Source organism: Pseudopipra pipra, chromosome 19 (genome assembly GCF_036250125.1).
Source record: "Pseudopipra pipra isolate bDixPip1 chromosome 19, bDixPip1.hap1, whole genome shotgun sequence".
In the NCBI taxonomy this organism is placed as follows: domain Eukaryota; kingdom Metazoa; phylum Chordata; class Aves; order Passeriformes; family Pipridae; genus Pseudopipra; species Pseudopipra pipra.
The window spans coordinates 11,764,380-11,782,550 of NC_087567.1; the positions used below are offsets into that span (position 1 = coordinate 11,764,380).

The 18,171-nt window shown below is 54.1% G+C and overlaps 1 protein-coding gene across 2 annotated transcripts in view; it reads left to right on the forward strand.

The window, feature by feature from the left end:
* The window catches only part of SLC38A10 (solute carrier family 38 member 10), a 30,097-nt gene that overhangs the window by 4,842 nt on the left and 7,084 nt on the right, over positions 1 to 18,171 (forward strand). The window contains exons 4-11 of one of the 2 annotated variants that reach the window (XM_064676196.1): positions 679 to 772; positions 1,873 to 2,016; positions 3,265 to 3,389; positions 5,780 to 5,882; positions 6,575 to 6,757; positions 8,614 to 8,722; positions 8,901 to 9,007; positions 13,842 to 13,995. In XM_064676196.1, the coding sequence (XP_064532266.1) occupies positions 679 to 772; positions 1,873 to 2,016; positions 3,265 to 3,389; positions 5,780 to 5,882; positions 6,575 to 6,757; positions 8,614 to 8,722; positions 8,901 to 9,007; positions 13,842 to 13,995 (1,019 nt within the window). Of the gene's footprint in view, positions 1 to 678; positions 773 to 1,872; positions 2,017 to 3,264; positions 3,390 to 5,779; positions 5,883 to 6,574; positions 6,758 to 8,610; positions 8,723 to 8,900; positions 9,008 to 13,841; positions 13,996 to 18,171 lie in introns of both variants that reach the window. The other variant, XM_064676195.1, reaches the window with a different exon arrangement.

Consider the following 18,171-nt stretch of genomic DNA (forward strand, 5'->3'; position numbering starts at 1 on the left):
GACTCTGCTTCCTCCCATGACCCCAGTGCAGTAGAAGCTCCCTGCAGATCTCAGGTGATGGGACATCCTCACAGCCCTGCTTTTTCCAGCAGGGATTCTTTTCCAGGCATCTTGAGCCCAGGCCAGGCAGTGGTGGTGGCTCCTTCCCTCACCCCAGCTGCAAACTGCTGCACAGCACTAAAAATACACAGAATATTCCTCAGATGTTACTTGTCCGTGCAAGCAGTGGCTGTAATTGCCACGGGGATGTTCTATAATTGGAACTGGGAAGGAAAGTGGTCCAAGAGTGGGAGGAGAAGCAGTTCATGGACAATCTTTTCATTAAAGTTTGGTCCATTGTGTGGAGAGCCATTGGAGAGCCCACTGGATATCAAGATTCATGGCACAGCTCTGCTGTGGGGTGTGGGCTCCAAGAGCCTCGTGCTGATTATTTTAGAGGTTTTTCCAGGAACTGAAGGAGTTCTTGCCATCTCCAAGATTGGTTTTTGGAGTTTGTTTTTTTTACCCATGGCTCCAAACAGCAGTTAAACCAGTGCATGGTCTGTTAGCAGAGTTACATCTCCAAGGCAATTAGTGTGGATGGGGGTTCTCTGATGGTTGTTTGACTGGGATTGAGTGCAGAAGGGTTGTCCTGCCCTTCCCAAGGTCCTTCTAACCTGTCCCTGTTTCTGTTTGCAGCATGATTGGGCTGATGTTGGGCACCTGCATCGCTTTCTACGTCGTCATCGGCGACTTGGGCTCCAACTTCTTTGCGCGGCTGCTCGGATTCCAGGTGAATTAATCCCACCTACCATGCACACAGTGCTCCCAGATCTTCCACTGAGCTGTGTGTTCCTTGGATACAGCACAGCTCCTGCCTTGGAGTGTGCTCAGCACTCCACTGGGGTCCCCTCATGGAGAGCTTTGCGGGATGCCTGGAGCACGGAGCCTTCGGCTCTGGGAAGTCCTGGAAGCCCAGACATATGGTGAACAATCAGCTGTAAAACTCCAGTAAGGCATTTCCATCAAAGGAATTCTTTTTAACTTGTTCCCTTATTAATTCTGGAGCAGATTCCTTGGGGAGATGATGCTTCCTGCCTTAATTCCAGCCCCAGTGGGTAGTGACAGGCAATTCCTCTGCCTGAGTTCTCCCCTCTCAGTTCAGGAGGGGTTTTTGTCCTGTCCCTGGCTGTTTTGGTGGCCAAAGTCATTGTGTTCCTGCCTCCTCAGCCGTGTGATGAGCTGGTGCTGGCTCAGGATGCTCAGAGGCAAGAGGTGCTCCTCGTGGGCATGGCTGGAAGCTGGTACAAGAGCCGTGCAGGGAAGCAAAAGGACATTTGGGAAGCAAAAGGGTTTTTGGTGGAGCTGTTATCTGCGCTGCCTGATGCTCCTAAGCTCAGATTAAGGGGCTGTGAAGTTAGAAAAGATGTGTTGAGGCCACAGCCAAATTAGGTATTAAATATTTCCAAGTGTTCTGCTTTAATAAATACCAGTGTGAGGCTTTGATTAATTTTCTGGATCAGAGTTTCCAAGACTTCAATCTCTCGTTTCCCCGAGTAAGTTTAGTTTTTATTTAATTGCATGAAAATACCTAAATAGCTTGTGCTGGATTAGCATTTAACCCCCCTCCCACCCCCCAAATTCTTCTGCCTCGGACCTGACACACACTGCAGAGCAACAGTGGCACCCAGTGACTGTCTCAGCTCATCACAGATGGAGCCCAAGGAACGTTGGCTTTGCAGCATCGGATCTTTAAACACCTGCAGTCACAGAATTTCACACTTTATAGCTGTTTCTCACTCTGGGAAAATGAACCACGTCAGGGTTTGCTCGTTTGGTGGATGTTTTGGGTGTCTTCCCTGCTCCAGGTCTTTATGCAGGTCCCTTTTCCAGGTGTCGGGCAGTTTCCGGATAGTCCTGCTCTTCGCTGTCTCGCTGTGCATCGTCCTCCCCCTGAGCCTCCAGAGGAACATGATGGCCTCCATCCAGTCCTTCAGTGCCATGGCTCTCATCTTCTACACTGTGTTCATGTTTGTGGTGGGTATGGACACTGGGGATCCTGTTTTCCTACTGTTTTAACTCAGGTGTTCTCTGCAGGGGCAGGCCTTGAGTTTAAAATGTCCTTCCTGATAATTAGTGCTGGGAATAACTGGGCATCTGGGTGCCTGTGCTCCTGAACTGGTGGAAGTGGAGAGGTTTGCTTGTTGGACACCAGCAGTTCTGTTTCTTCAGCTCCATAAACTCTGTTTTGGCACTTGGTGTGAACTTGTTCTTAGAAGTTTCTAGAAAATACATATTTTTATTTCTTCCCTGAGCTGGACAGACTCTTGACCATTTTGATGCCATAGGGGGAGTGGAATGATGCCCAAACTGGCCTGTTTGGCTCTGCCAAGCCCCGTTTCCTCAGAGGTGAAAACTGAATTGTGCTTTTTCATGACCAGTTTCACCTCCTGGATGCTCCTGTGGTTTGCTCGTGGAGCCCCAGCCCTGTCTCGCCCAAATTTCAGGACTGGAAGAGCTGGAAGGAAAGGGAGGTGTGGAAATTCTTTCCATGCAACTTTTCTAGTATGTTGTGCAGGGTCACACCTCAGAGCCTGCTTCCACAGGGAGGTGTGGAACATTCCAGGAGCTGTGCCTTTAAGAAAGCCACAACATTCATGAGAGTTGGCTGCACCAAAACATCATCTCTGGGGATTAGAACCCCCATCAAGGGATATTATAAACAGGCATTCAGACATATTTACCTTCTGCTTCCTGTGCAACCCAACCCCTGCCAATTCCTGTGTCTGTGACAAAGGAGCTCCCTGGCCTCAGCTCTCCCCTTTTCCATGAAGTTTATCCTTCTCTTTGGTGAGCTGGTATTGTTAAATGCCTCTGGAAAAGCAAGTGGGATCCTGTTTTGGGATCCTTTGTCTTTGCTGAGCAGGATCCTCCAAGGCCACTGTCAACTCCCGTTTGGATTTAAAAACACATTAAAAAAGTGCAGAAGAGGCTGCTTTGAACAATAATTCTCACAGTTAAATGTGTCAGTGGAAATTGTCCCACTCTGATGTGTGCTGTGATGTCTGATGGTGTCAAAGAAGGGGGAATGTCACAGATCCTTTAAAATCCTCCCTGGGATCCTTGGTGGCCCTTGGAGCTCAGTAGGTGGGATGGGAGCTGGGGCTGTGGGGCTGCTCCTGGCAGAGCTGCCACACGCTGCCTCTTATCCCAGCCCCAGCATTCCTGCTGCCATGGAGCTGTTTGGGGCTGGACCCTCACCCCTGCTCTCTCCCTTGGCTGCAGATTGTGCTGTCGTCCTTCAAGCACGGGCTCTTCAGCGGGCAGTGGCTGCAGCGAGTGAGTTACACGCGCTGGGAGGGCATTTTCCGCTGCATCCCCATCTTTGGAATGTCTTTTGCCTGTCAGTCGTAAGTACCTGCCATTCCCACCCCTGGCAGTTGTTCCCCCAGTGAGTTTCTGTGAGGGCAGAGGGTCAGGAGGATCTGCAAGGGATAGATACCATCTGGTTTGGTGTTTTATTTTCATCAGAGTATTTTACAGCCCACTGAAGTTCAGGCTCTCATTCAGTCGTGACCCTTTTGTTACCGAGACGGGGAGAGAGTTACATTTCACCTGGGAGTTATTGTAGCTGAGCAACAGGAGACTGCTTGGGACAAACAGCTCCTCAGTGTGACACACGGGGCTTCTGGTGCAGCTGCACGAGGGATGAAATTCCCTCGGTTCTTGAAGGGAGCAATGTAGCACCAGGAAAGGCAGCAGTGTCACCCCATGGCTGCAGGGTCCCCCCCAGGGCAGTGAACACTGGGGGCTGCTCTGCTGCCCCAAATTCCTTGGAGAACACTCAGAAGACGGCACAGCTGTTGGCTTTGGAGGGTTGTTCCTGCATTTCCAGTTCCCTGTTTTTAGTGGCACGTGGAAGGAGGTGAGAGCAGACCAGGCTATTTCCAGTTCCCTGTTTTTAGCAGGGTTTGTGCTGACAAGTGGAAGAAGGTGGGGACAGACCAGGCTATTCCATGTTTCCAGCAGCATTCCCTCCTGCACCGAAATGGCACGTGAGCACTACATGCCTGGCCAGAATTGTGACAGCTCCAAACGGTGTAAATCCAGCCCTGGACACAGGAAGGATTGGCCTCCTTTGGGAGGACCATCCTCCTTTGGAAGCCTGGCAGAATTGGGCTTCCCCCCTGTAGTTCCAGCAAACGAGTCTCATGCCAACAGTAAATGAATGTGACAGATAAAATTTGCTCAGGCTGCTGTGTTTACACCCACTGCAAGATCCAAATCATCATTTTCCACTTACTGGCTCTCTTGGCAGCTCGGATCCTACCCCGGCTCCAGGCTTGCTGTTTAATGTCTCCATCACAACTGGCAAAGAGAATTGTGTTCTCCTGCAGCTCTACCTTGTTAACAAATCTCTTTTTTTTTTTTTCCTTATGGTATCCACACAGTAGTACCCAGCAGAATTTTCCTGGGAGCTGGAAATGCAGGGAAATGGTTTGGTCTGGACCAGTGTGTGTGGACCTAAATAAAGGCTCCATGGCAGCACTTATGTGGCAAACCCAACCTAAAGCTGTGTGGTTTTTAGCAAGCATCAGGAAAATACACTGTCCCCAGCCCAGGCAATATTTCATATATATATATATATATGTTTTATTTCTTTATATATTCTATCCATATATATATATTTTTTATATCTGTCTTTATATATATTTTATCTGTCTGTGTATTCTCAGCTATGTAGATTTAATTTGGCTAACCTCTGAATCATCTTTTTAACCATCCCACCCGCTGCAGAGCCTCCATGCTTCCAGCCTGGATGTTTGGCTGGACCCTTCCCCTGGGGGGGCAGAAGTTTGGGATGTAGTCAGTTAATGTAATGGCTGTGGTGAGGGCAGGGAGGAATCCCAAATGGAGAGACTCCCGGGAAAGCCATCCTTGATCCCAACCAGTAACTGCAGCCCCTGGAGCTGACATGCTCGGCCTCCTTTGTGCAGACCCATTTGATGTTCAGGGATTAAGGGTTAAGGATCCTTCTGCTTGTCCTCACCCTGACACACTTCTCTGGGAATGGCTTCCTGCCCACTGGAGCCGGGGATACCCCTTCCCATCTCCCCGCAGGCTCCCCTCACTTCTCCCTAGAGTTCCTTCAGTAACACAAGCCAGGATGTAGCCACTTGAATTAAAGTAACAAGAGGTTAATGAGTTGCTAAAATATACACCTGATGTCAGAAAAGGACATTCCTCACGTTTTCCAAGGCTGTAAATACCCCAAATCCCGGGGAATCGGCGCTCCTGGCTTTCTGTGAACGGAGCTGAAGTAGGACAGGCGCTGCGTTCCGTTCTGTTTGTTTAACTTTGCCTTCAGACAGGGGGATGCTCCAACCTTCTTCCCGCTTTTCCTCTGTAAACACTGTGTTGCTTTAATTATCAGCACGGAGAGCTCCAAGAACAATAATCTCCGGCGCTGGGGCTGGCCCGGAGCCACCCGCGTTCCCGGGAACAAACGGTCATTCATTTCGCAGCCCTTTCCGAACCCCAATGTTTACATCACACGTTTCGCTCCACGTGGTGGGGTGGGGAGAGCAGGAATATTTTTGCAACACTTAAAAGTTATGAGTGTTCTGAAATCTCTTGGCATTAGCAGTATAAATTGTGGAATAGCAGTGGGTGTTTATGCTCCAGAGCGGGAAGGTGTCAGGGATTCGTTGCTGCTGGGCTGAGGCAGGGAAGGGGCTGGAAATGAGGGTTTTCTCTCTTTTTCTGCAGGTTTCCTTAAATAATTTACCCTTTTCTACAGTCAGGTCTTGCCTACCTATGACAGCTTGGATGAACCGTCTGTCAAAATCATGAGCTCCATATTTGCTTCTTCCCTAAACGTGGTCACCACCTTTTACATCACGGTAGGAACTTCCCCTTCTCTTCCCTTGCCAGAAATCTGGAGGGGCCAGAGGGACGAGGAATTATCTACAGCCAGGGCTGGTTTCTGCTTATCTGTATTTATTCTGACAGATAAGTCGTCGTGCTGAAAGCAGAGTTATCTGGGAGGTGATGAACCCGACAGCACAGGGGCCTTTGGGAGAGTCCAAATTTTCAGCATGGCACGTTTTCCTTGGGTGGAGGCAGAGTGGAGGCCCAGCTCTTGCCAGGCCCAGCCTGGAGCTGGGGATGCTTCCCAGAGTTTGGGAGAGCTTTTTTCAGCCTGTTGTGAAGGAAGTTATGCCTCATAAGGCAGCAATTAATAAAAGTGGGTTAATTATTCTTGAGGAGAGCTCTGGCCCATGAGCCAGGCTGCTGCAGGGAATCATGACAACCCCTCCATTGGAGAGGGACAATCCATGGGCCTGGCAGCAAGGAGAGTGTGTCCTCCAGGAAACCCCCTGTGTTTGTGAGAAACTTGCTTTTAGGCAGGTCCCACTGTTCATTAACCACCTGTCCCAGCTTTTGGGGGTGCTGGGGCTGCTGGCAGGTTTCCCATGGAGGGGACCCCGTGCTCCCACCTGGCTGCTCCAATGGGAGGTCACTGTCCTCCCCGCTTCCATAAGGAGCACGTGTGAAGTGCTTTGGAGTCCAGCCCACCCTCTCCCCTCCCCAGGTGGGCTTCTTTGGCTATGTGAGTTACACTGAAGCCATTGCTGGGAATGTCCTCATGAACTTCCCTTCCAACCTGGTGACGGAGATGATCCGAGTGGGATTCATGATGTCGGTGGCAGTGGGGTTCCCGATGATGATCCTGCCCTGCAGACAGGCACTGAACACCCTGCTCTTTGAGCAGCAGGTAAGATCCCTGCATGGCCAGGGCTGCCTCGATGTGAAACTTGCTTTTTGAAAGGTTCTTTGTGACCCTTGTGCTCTGAGTGGGTCCCAAACCTCTCTCAGTTCTGTGAGGCTCTGGTGACAGTGGCGTGGGGCAGGTGCTTGCTATCCAATGGGACAAACCCCCAGCTCCCATAAAATCCTCAATGCCCTGCATGTGGTGACAGTGCAGCAGGGGCCTGTGGCCATCTCTAAATCCTGCTCTGCAGAATGATTAATCCCTGGGACTTAGAGGTTCATGTCCTCTCCTCGGAGGAGTTCCATGGGCAGAAGGGCTGGAGTTCCCAGGCTGAAGTCCACATCCCATGGCTGCTGCTCCCTGCTCCACTGGGGATTCCAGCTCTGGCACAGACGTGTTACACAGCTCAGAGCCAAAGTGGTTCCCCCCCTCAGAAAGAGGGAGAAATGTGCTTTTGGAAGCAGTGGAGCCTCCTCATTTCCTGCTGCTCTAGCTGCCATCCTTTTGCTGGCCAACTCACTTTGCATTGAGCTCCAGCTCCTGTTCCCGGCCTCAGAGCCCGGCCCAGCCCCATTTCTTGTTGCTTCCATGTGTGCCTGCTCATTCCTGCTCCATTATTCTCACCCAACACCTTTGTCAGCAGCCCTGTCCCCTCCGGGTTCGGATGTTCCCTTCCTCCAGCGCCTCCTGGGCCGCGGTGCCGGCCCAGTGCGGAGGCGGGCAGTGGGATATGGGATACAGCCCTCTCCCACACATTCCACCTTTCCCAGGGCCAGCTCCTCAGCCAGCCTTTGTGACTGTAGCTGGTCTGTCTGCTGGAGACTGTGAGTCCCTTGTGGCGGTGGCGTGTTCTCCTCTGTGCATTGTGCGGCGCGGAACGCGCCGATGGGATTCAGCAAATACAGTAAGAGATTGTGGGAATGTTCTGAGGCCTTTGTGTATCCGCATAAATAGAAACCTCTTAGGGCAGGAAATAAAACTTGAGCAATTTATAGCTCTAAATCCTGCCACTTCTGCCTGTGAGAAGCCCCCAGCTCTTTTCTCACGTCGGGAGGGCCCGAGGATGGGGGCAGACAGTTGGTGAGAGCCAGCGGGTGCAGGGGAGGAAGCGCTGGAAACACTTGGGAACACTTTGGATCTCGCCTGGGCTCAGCTCGTGGCTCTTTAGGCTTGAAGGTGTCACTTTGCCTTCCTCTCCATCTGTGCAGCAGCAGAGCCGGGACCGACTGGGTCTGCAGGGCACGCTGGGGCCTCTGCCTTCCACACCTCCCACTTGGAGTGTGGGGATGGGATGGGGTGGGAAGCAGAGGGCATCTGGAAGCCCTCCAGCAGCACTCATCCTTCCCTGCTGTCTCCCTGGGGCGTCCTCCTCCCAGTTGAGGGGCTGTTCTTGTGGTGTAGTATGGTGGGAATGGCCCTGCTCCCCCAGGTGTTGGGAGACACCTCTCCCTAGCAAAGCCAGAGCTCTTCCCCCTGTGACTGTTCTCCCTCCTGCTGCTCCCTGTGCTCCCTCCTCCTGCTCTTGGCCTTGGCTGCTCTCCGAGTCCCTGCACAGGGACTGGGGCACAGCTGTGTGGGGTCACATTTGGGGTGTGCTGGAAACAGCAGCTGTAGCCCCACATCCCCTGCCCTGGTTTAGAGGTTCAAATGCACCTTAGAACTGCTCAGCCGTGTCTGACTGCCTCCAGCATTCACCTCTGTGGAGGGCAGAGTGTGGGGGTGATGGAGCTCTGGAGTCTGCTGAGGGATTGCTGAGGAAGTGGGGGAATTGCTCAGGAGCTGGGGAATTGCTGGGGGCTGTGATGCAGGAGCTGAACTCCCCCCTTCCCTAACTGCCTCCCACCCTTCTCTCCCAGCAGAAGGACGGCACCTTCGCTGCTGGGGGTTACATGCCCCCGCTCCGGTTCAAAGCCCTGACGCTGGCTGTAGTGTTTGGAACCATGGTTGGAGGCATCATGATCCCAAATGGTGAGTGAGCAGCTGGGGACCAGGGCTGGCTGTTTTCTTTGCTCCCTCTTATTTGCTTTCCTGGCTGGGGTGGCCGGGCTCACAGCCCGTCCTGCCCCAGGGCTCCGACAGCCACCCCATGCTGCTGCTCTGGCACTTCTGGAAGAGACCTCTGCTGACTTCTCCTCTTCTTTCCCAGTGGAGACAGTCCTGGGCCTGACAGGTGCGACCATGGGAAGCCTCATTTGTTTCATCTGCCCGGCTCTTATTTACAAGAAGATCCACAAGAATGCGCTTTGTTCACAGGTCAGTGCTGATGCTGCTTGACATCCCCCTAAGCCCTCTGCAGAGCCTGGGAACATGGTTCTTTTGGCTGCAGCAGGGAAACTGCTCAGCACCTCCTGCAGCCTCCCCCTCCAGTCTGCCCAGTACAGGTGGGAGCTGTTCTGGTTGGGTGTCTGTCACTTAGGGAGCACAGACAGTGGCAGAGGTGGTGGCCCAGTGCATGGCCTGGAACACCAGCTCTTTTTCTTCCTCCAGCAGCAAGTGAAACATTGATTTGGTGCATAAAATGCTGCTTCTAGTCCTCCTTCTGGTGGGATTCAGGTTCTGGATCCTCAGAACAGGAAATCCAGGCAGGCTGTAAAACCTTAAAGCCTCACATGCCGACCTGCCCGGGCTGGGTAAAACAAACAGGGCTTCTCTGCGATGCGGTTCCCGCTGCCGACCCTCAGCCTTCTGCTTTCAACCAAAGTAATAATAAAAAGGAACACACACATAGAGGTGTTGCTTCAGGAATTGATTTTCTGAGGGACTGGGGTTGTTCAGAGGCTGTTAGAAGTTTAACTTTTCCTTTTGCTCCGGTTTGAATTGGCCTCCTCAGGGACCAAAACAAAGTGGCTTTTTGCTGGGCTTGATCTCTCTGCTCCTGCAAATACTGTGGGCTGAAATTAACAGGTTTTGGGTTTTTTTTTCCCTAACAATAATTTAATCCACTCACTTTTTGCAGGCCTCTGTCCCAGCATTCCCAGAGAGGACAGTGCTGGGCTGCCCAAGGTTTTGGGCAAAGTGTGGAGTCAGCAAGGGAGAGCAGCACGTTTTTGTGGGGCCCACAGAACTGGTGGCTTGTTCTGTGCTTAATGACTTGTGGCTTTGCAAACCTACGTGAAGTTTTTAAGCAGGGTGTGGGGTTTTTTTTTCTTCCCCGTGCTTTCCCTGACACAAGGAAATAGTCCAACTTTCCAGCTTTCACTCTGAATTCTGACACTTAGCTCCGAAGTTCTTTTGAGTGAAACCCCGAGCAGGAGTCTGAATGCCAGCCTGGGTTTTTCAGGGAAACAAAGAGCACTTTCAAGAATTGCTTTCTATTCCGGCTGAGCCAGAGTGTTTCTCTGCAGTGCCTCGAGGCTGCACTCAGGACAGGCTGAGCTCTCAGCCCTGGGGTGGGACACTGGGGCCCTCACAAAGCCTGACCCCAAACGCTGGTCACGAGGCTGAGGGAGATGTTTGTCCTGCAGAAATCCTCACAAAGGAAGGGCTTATCTAAAGCATCAGGCCCCGGGTTACCTCTCGAGGGGCTGTCCAACCTTCCCTGAGTGATCCATTGCCTGTCAGGTTTGCATTCCTGCTCTGAGCAAGGACACACCTGCTCAGCACCTCCCCACCTCCACAGCCCAATTTGGAGCCTACCCTCTCCTCCTTCCTCCAGGTCTTTGCAAAGGCTCATTTATTCTTTCCCTGGAGCTCTGTCTTTGGTCTCCTCCTTCATTCCTGCTTTTCTTTGATCAGGTACTCCACTCCATCAATGTCTGCTCCTGAGGAAGGTGGCTGTTGGGGGGGAGAGGAGCCAGCCCTGGGCACAGCTGTCCCTCCCTCTCCAAACAATGTTTTCACTCCTTCCCTCCACCGTCTTTAGCTCCCTTCAGAGCAGCAGATCTTCTCAACGCCAGCTTTTACACTTGTCTGGGTTATCTTGACTCTTGTGGTGCTGAGAACTGGCTGCTTTTATCGAGCCACCTTTGGCATCCAGTCTGGTGTCAGGAGGCTACAGGGTGGTGACATGGGAGGGCAGGTTTTTTCAGGAGATGGTGCAAACTGAGGCTACGAAATGGGGATGTTGTACTAAAAGTAGAGAAGAGGATTCCGGGAGGAGGGATATGGGCAGTCCCAGATGTTTGCTGGCCAGCAAAGAGCTTCTGCCAGGGAACTGTGAATTATCAGAGCTGCTGCCTGGCTGGGTTGGGCTGGAAGTGTCCTGGTTGGAAGGGTTGGGTCGGAAAGGCAGGTCCCAGAGCAGTTAAAAAGCCTGTGTGTGAAGCAGGGAGAGTGTTCCCTTTCTTGTGGTTAAGCATCTGTTCCTGTAAAGGTCCGGTCCCGCTGCCCCCCGGGGGCCCCGGGTTTGGCTGAGGCTGCTGAAGGGCGCGTGGGGGTCTGTGAACAGAGTGTGGAACTGCCAACAGGAAGGTGTTGCCTTCCCAGTGTTGACACAAGCGTGTCTGAGAGGCCCCTCCTAGGGAGGCCGGAGTTGTCCCAGTTGGGGAAGAGGAGCTGCCAGAGGTCAGGAAGTGACTCCTCAGGCTTGCTCCTGAGCGGGTGGAAAAGAGATTCCCTGTGCCCTCCCCTGGCAGTGCAGGGGCCAGCACTCCTTCCCCACCAACACACTGAGGGGTCCAGCCCCCCAAACACAGCGTGGCTGTGGAGGGACCCGGCCGTGACCGGGGCTCTGCATTCCTTCACCATGACTCCATCCCTCGGAATGCTCCATGTCCATGGATGGTGTCACACCACACAAATGCAGTGTTTGCTGGAGGACAAGGGCTGAGCTAATGGCTCTGCTGTGCAGAGCTGGAGTTATCTTCTGGGAGGAAGGACGGCCGGGGGAGCGCGACCGGCTGAGGAAACGGCCGCGTAAACTTCCTCTCCTGAATTCCCATCCAGGGCTCCCAGGAGACGGGCCCTGGCCCTGCTGACCTGCCTGGTGGAACAGGCTGCAGCCCCAGGGGCAGCCACTGCCTCTTGTGTCCATGCTGACAGGGGCTTCTGGAGGAGGGTCTCTGCTCTTGATGGGATCTCTGGGTCTGGGGGACATCCTTCCCATGGACACTAGATCAAAACTGCTCTGCAGTGCTGTCCTTCCCCTTGCTCCAGGATCTCTGGATAAGTGGGGGTCCATGATTCCTTGAGCCCCGAGTCCTTGCAGCCCTCATTCCCGTTCCTTCCATTGCCTTGGTGGTCTCCTGAGCACAAACCGCCCGCTTTTCCATGTCATAAGCATCTCCATGGAATTAAGCCAAATCATGGACCTCTTTATTCTGGTCTTCAGTTGGAGAGGGGGTAGGTGAGGAGGAGGAGGGGGCTGCTGGGGGGAGCTGGGATGGCTCAGGGACAGCCCAGCCTGTCTCTGACTGCCACGTGTGCCCGTACCCGCTGCTCCGGGAGCTCACAGCTGAACTCCAAATGTGGAACAATCAAAGGGGCTTCAATCCGAGGCATTCGAGGCCCTGGTTCCCCACTAAGATAAGAAACAACAAAAATCCTTTTAAAGCATTTAATGTTTTCAGCCGTTTCCTACAGTTCCCTTCTCTCCCACGTTGCTCCTGGTTCCTGTGGCACCAGAATAGATCCTCTTTGTGGAAACGCTCTTCCTCTCCGCTGTTGTTTCTGGAAGGTGCCAGAACAGCCTCCCAGGCACAAAATGCATTTGTGCCGGGGCTGTGGATTGTGTGAGGGGAGGAAGTGGAGCAGCTCCAGCCCAGGGCAGCGGAGCAGGACCTGCTGACTCGGCGTTTGGCCCGAGGGTGGATGGCAGGATTTCTGCTCTTTGTGCACCCCCGGGCAAGGCAGGCAGCACATTCTGCTCCTGTTTCCTCTGCAGTGGCTCGAAGGTCTGGCCTCTGCTCCCTGGCCACGCTGCCCCTGATCCAGAGCTGCTCCACATCCCGCCAGCCTTTTCCTTCCGAAGGCGTCCGTCTGTCTGCGGGGTGTGCTGGGAACGGGCTCTCTGGGGTCTCCTGGGCCCGACTCTGACCACGCTGGCCCGTGTTTCTGGGCGACCTCCCTCAGCACGAGGCGGGTGAGGAAAGCATCAGCCTCTCCTCCCCCTCTGGAAGTGCCAATGTTTTAATTTCTCCTTCCAATTTCACCTCTCCCCTTGATTTTCAGTTTTCTGGCAGCTTCCAGTGGTAGAAAGGCTCCCTGTGGCTGTTCCTGGTTTTCCTCACGCTGAGAAGCATCTTTTTGTTGTGCTTTTTGTGAGTTGGGATGTAGATGCTGCAGGGGGAGGATTTGGGGGGAAGAGGATGAGTCATGGAATCATGGAATGGTTTGGGCTGGAGGGACTTCAAAGCTCATCCAGTTCCATCCCCTTCCATGGGCAGGGACACCTTCCACTAGAGCAGGTTGCTCTGAGCCCCATCCTACACTTCTTAGGAGTCATGTGGAATTAGATCCTTGTAGATCAATTTGTCATCAGATAACAAGCTGTAGAAATTCCTTTTGCTGCCCATCACTTTCTCCTTTTTGAGGTAGAGAAATTCCTAGAGCCCTTCTCTCCACAGGATCCAGATTCCATCCTTCTATTTTTATCCTGCTTGATCCCAGCTTTCTGGAAATGAGGGAGTCACTTCTCAGCAGCTTCTTGAGCTCTGACCATCAGCACTTGTGTGTGGACATTTTACTCTGCCTTTCCAAACCAAGGATTTCTGAGCAGCTCCCTGGAACATTTTGGGTCTGTAACCAGGCTGGGCACCTCTCTGCTCAGCCAGACCCGATTTCATGGAGTTCTCATACTGGAAATACCAGGGAATGAGCCTTTGCAGCTGGACTCATATCTGCCACATGCATTTTCCTCTCCCTACATCCTCTCCGCTCGCTTTTGAGCCCTTCCAATGCAGGAGTTGCCTTTCCAACAGCTTCCAGCATCCCAAATTCCCATTCCCATGGCTCTGCACCCAAATACAAACCTCAGACAAAAGCTACTGGTTTCCCTGTTTTCCTCCTAAATTTCTCTTCTCTTCTCTCCCTCTTACTGACACATGTCACTGCACTGAGCTGGGAATTGTTTGGAGACACCGTGGGAATGCCGTACGGAGCAGTGCTGGTGGTTTTACTGTGCTAACTGTCCCTCTGGCACTTTGTGCAGATCATCCTGTGGATTGGGCTGGGAATGCTGGTGATCAGCACATACACCACCCTGTCTGCCACCGAGGACACCCCTATGAGGACAGAAGCAGTGGGCTTGGAGCACCTGGACAGAGAGGAGAGCAGAATGGACCAGGATTCAGTCAAAATCCCAGGTATGTGTCTGCTGGAGTTGGGTTTCCCAGACCTGCTCCCAGCTCCACTTCTTAAAAAGAGGGAAAATAGTTGTTTTTTTAAGTGTGGCAGAAGCAGGGTCATTTTCAGGCATCTCTTTGCATCTTCCCAGCTTCCTGGGGCCTTTTCCCAAGAAAAGCTGCAGTTCTGACTGCTGGAAAAGCCCACTGTGACCTCCAATGGTACCTTCTGGGAGTTGTTTTTTCGGAAAGGGAGAGGTGGGGTGCAGGGGCTGGGATCCTCCGTGGTGACAGAGCAGAGATCCCTGTTTGGGATGATCTCAACGGCTCTGTGAGCACAGTGCCCACCTGGCTGGGGGGCTCGTGGCCAAAGGGGGCCTTCCCCCCTCTGCCAGCCCGGGAACCAGCCATCCATCACCCTCGAAGGTACAGGAATTTATGGGAACTGCCTTTATTTTTTCGGTGCCGAGGAATATAAATTTGGACTTCGCTTTCGCCCTGACAAAGGCTGTGATTATGCCTCAGCTTTGTTTACTGGTTCCTGTTATTTATTATTTGTTTGCTGGGGCCGCTGATGGAATTACGGCCGCTCCTCCCTTTCCCAGCTGCTCCGGAGCGAGGCCGCGCAGGTGCCGCCTGACCCCGCGCTGCCCCTCGGCCCCGCCGCGTCCTGTTCCTTCGCCTCAGTTTTGTTTCCTCCTGCTCCTGTGGGGCTCTTTTTTTTTTTTTTTTTTTTTTTGTTCTTTGGAGGCCTTGAAATATCCTCGCGGAGATTGAGAGCGGAAGGGAGAAAGGGGCCGGCTCTTCGGGAGATTATCCTCCCTCCTGGTTCTTGGCCGGGTTCCTGCCCGGCAGCTTGGAGTGTCTCCCACACCGGTGCTGCCGCCGATAACATTCACTCCGGGGTTGCTCTGCGGTGGAGTTTACTTGTGGTTTGCTCGTGGCTTGCTCAAGGCCGCGTGTGCCTTCCCAGGCACGTGGGTGCTGGTGAACTCTAAGCAAAAGAAGCTCCCAATCCCTTAATGGAGCCCTCAGCAGGGCCGGGAGGAGGGATGCGATTGAATTCTTCTGTCTTGGTTAATTTTGGAGCAGTAATGGCCAAAGAACAGCTGTTCCTTTCAGGAGGAATCGCTAATGACACGTGTTCTGACTGGGAAAATAAAAAATCCCATAAAACACGGTGTCCGCAGGAGTTTGCTGAGTCTTCCCCCCTTCTCGGTGTGAGCCGGGGCGGCGGAGCGGGATGCCAGGCTCTGATCATCCGAGCGATCCCAGAGCCCGCCGGCATCGGCTCTTAGTGCTGCTGGATTAAATAATCCCACCGGGGAGGGAGGCGGGTTCGGTGCTCCCGGGTCATAAACTTCCCAGGGAGGAGCCATGCGGCTCCGAATGTGCTGAGGAGGGAAAGCTCGGCTGCCCCCGCGGTCCCTTTGGCAGTGGGGGACTGAAGGGCTCCATCCCCTGGGATGAGGACGAGGGGGGAGATGTGGCTGGGCAGAGGAAGGGGATCAAGGAGCTGCAGGGTGGACATGGGGCTGCCCCGGGAGAGCCGCCGCTGTGATTCCTTGGATCTGTGCCTCCCTGTGGCTCTGCAGGATGTCGGCTTGACTAGCAATGAGAGGCGTTAAATGGTGCCCTTCATCCCCCCCGCGGCTCCCCCTCGTCCTCGCCCGCCTTGTTTTGCAGAGCAGGAGCTGCCGCCTGGAACGCGCCGCAGCAGCTGCATCCTGTCGTTCCAGGGGCGCAGGATCCGGGCTGGGCCGCCCCCGGCACCTGGGTGCCCTCCGGATGGGCCCCGTTCCGCACCCGGGGGTTCAGCGGGATCACACGGCCTCTCCCTGGGCACCGGTGGTGGGTGCTCCAGGCCCCTTCCCAAGGTGGAGGGTGCCTCGTGCCCCTTCCCCAGGGCACAGGATGCCTCGTGCCCCTTCCCAGTGCCGCCCCATCCCAGGCAAGCCTCGGGGCCTTTCCCCAGCGCTGCCTTCCCCGCCTGCCTCCCGCCTGTCAGCGTGTGAGAGGAGTTTTATTGGCCTCTTTGATGTTGTGGAGCCCAGAACTGGAGAGACTTTCATTAAAGCCCTGCCCCGTGGGCCCGGGGATTATGAATATTAGAACATTGGCCTTTTATGTGAACACGTATTGACCAGCGGCCTCGGAATCGTGTTTTTCCTAACGACACCCAAGTGCCCATTACAGCCCCAGCCTGTGGTGCTGGAGGTTTTACTGTCAGCAGCTCTTCGGGAAAGGGATAAAACCCCTTCCAGCCCCGTCCTGCCGCGGCTGCGCCTCTGCTAAAAGGTTGCTAAGCTGCCTCTGAAAGCTCAGGAAGGCAATTATCCATTTAAAAAAAAAAAAAAAAAAAGAAGAGCTAATTAGGCAATTTCTCTCCGTATTTAAAGCACCCTCAAGGGTCTCGGGGGGGATTAAGATTTTGTAATATTTTTCAGCTCCTTACTTGGTCGTTGCTGCTTCATCTTCTCCCTGGCGTTGTGCAATGTTGGGTAACAAAGCCCTGATTCAGGCTCCTTGTGCAAGAGCCCTTTCCCCGGTGCTCTGGGCACCCTGCTTGGGCCATCCTGGTGTCCTGCGGGATGGGGAGGGCTGTGTTACCTGGGTTTGGGTAAAACTGGGGGCTGTGTTTGGCTTGGCGATGCTGAGGGCTCCTCCACCCCTGCATCCGTGTGTTTGCCCACGAAAAACCAATCTGCCCGACCCAGGCTGTGTCCCCGCTGGCGTTCCCAGCCGGAGCAGCCCCGGAGATGTGTGGAACGTGGATCCTGCATCCTGGTAGCTGCAGGAACAGCTTGGCTCCGTGGCGGCTCTCCCTGGTGCTTTGTGCAAGAGAGCTTTTAATAGTGCCTGTGACACAGAAAAGGAACCAGCAGCCTCTGGTAATTTGGGTTGGTTTTTACTGCTGGTGCGTCAGGAGACAACTGTGAACTAATTTCAGGGATGCCATTCCATAACCTTGTGAAATCTGTACCCGTTTGGGGGGAGGGAGGGCTCCTGGAGGCGCAGCTGGGCCGGGGGCTCCCCAGGGAGGGCCCGTCCCTGCCCTGCTCCGGGCGCTCGGCACGTCCGAGGGCAGCGTTTGCCCCCGTCCCTCTGCCCTGCTTGTTCTGCTTCATTTTCCTTGGCACGAGCCCCTGGACCTTGCTCCGTGACACTGCGGTGAAGGAATTTAAGCGGGCCCAGAGCTGGGCTGGCACGAGCAGGTCCTGCACCCCGTGTCCCTGGTCAGCCCTCAGCTGATGCTCTGGAGCGAGTGGTGTGTCCCCAAGTTCCCTGTGCTGTCCCTAAGGCTCCTCCACTCCTTTGGGCAGGTCCCCTTGGACTGGGGGGAGCACAGCAGGGCCCATCCCGCTGCCTCTGCCCAGGACAGGGGCTGTGGACACACATTTCAGCTCTGGCCGTTGCTGCAGCGGACGAGAGGCTGAAGAAACATGTGAGGAGGGATTTAGTGCCTGCCTGGGACCGTTGCTGCGATCTGAACCGGGAGCTGGGGGAGAAGGGAAGCTTTTAGGTTGCTAATCATGAAATTTTATGGCAGCCTGGAGAGGCTGCTGGCAAACCACAACACACCCAGACACGCACACGCACAAATCAGCTGCAGGACGCCCCGGCTTCCCCTCGCGTGAGCGGAGCTGCCAGAGAGCCGGGGGGTCAGAGCGGAGCCTCCCGCTGCTGCCTCGCGCCCCGGCCTCTCCTTGGGAGCCAAAAGGCTTTTACAGCCTCTCAGCCCTTCCCTGTAAAGTCCAAGGCTGCTCATAAAACATGACGAGGTGCAGCGTTACTGGAAGACGCTCCGGAGGGACCGGGAGGGCGACGAGACAGGCAGAGCCATTATTGCACATCCCGAGCAAAACTGTTCCCTGCAAACCACCCGGAGCCCTGGATGGATTTCCAGGCAGCCTGAGAGGTCGTTAATTCACGCCCTGATGATGAACTTAATTTTGTTTCCCACTGAGCAAATGACGGCTTAGAGGCAGCTTGGCCTTATTGCGGCGTGGAGACTTTTGGGTTTGTGTTTTGTTTGTGTTTTGGGCTTTTCCTGCATTGTTTGCAGAGCAGGGAACGTGCCTCTGCTTGATTTACGATGGGAGCTGTCAGGGACACTCCCAGAGCTGAGCGGGGCCTCCCCCGGCCCCTCGGGCTGCCCTGGGCCCACGGGGGGTTCACCCACTGCAGGGTCCTCTG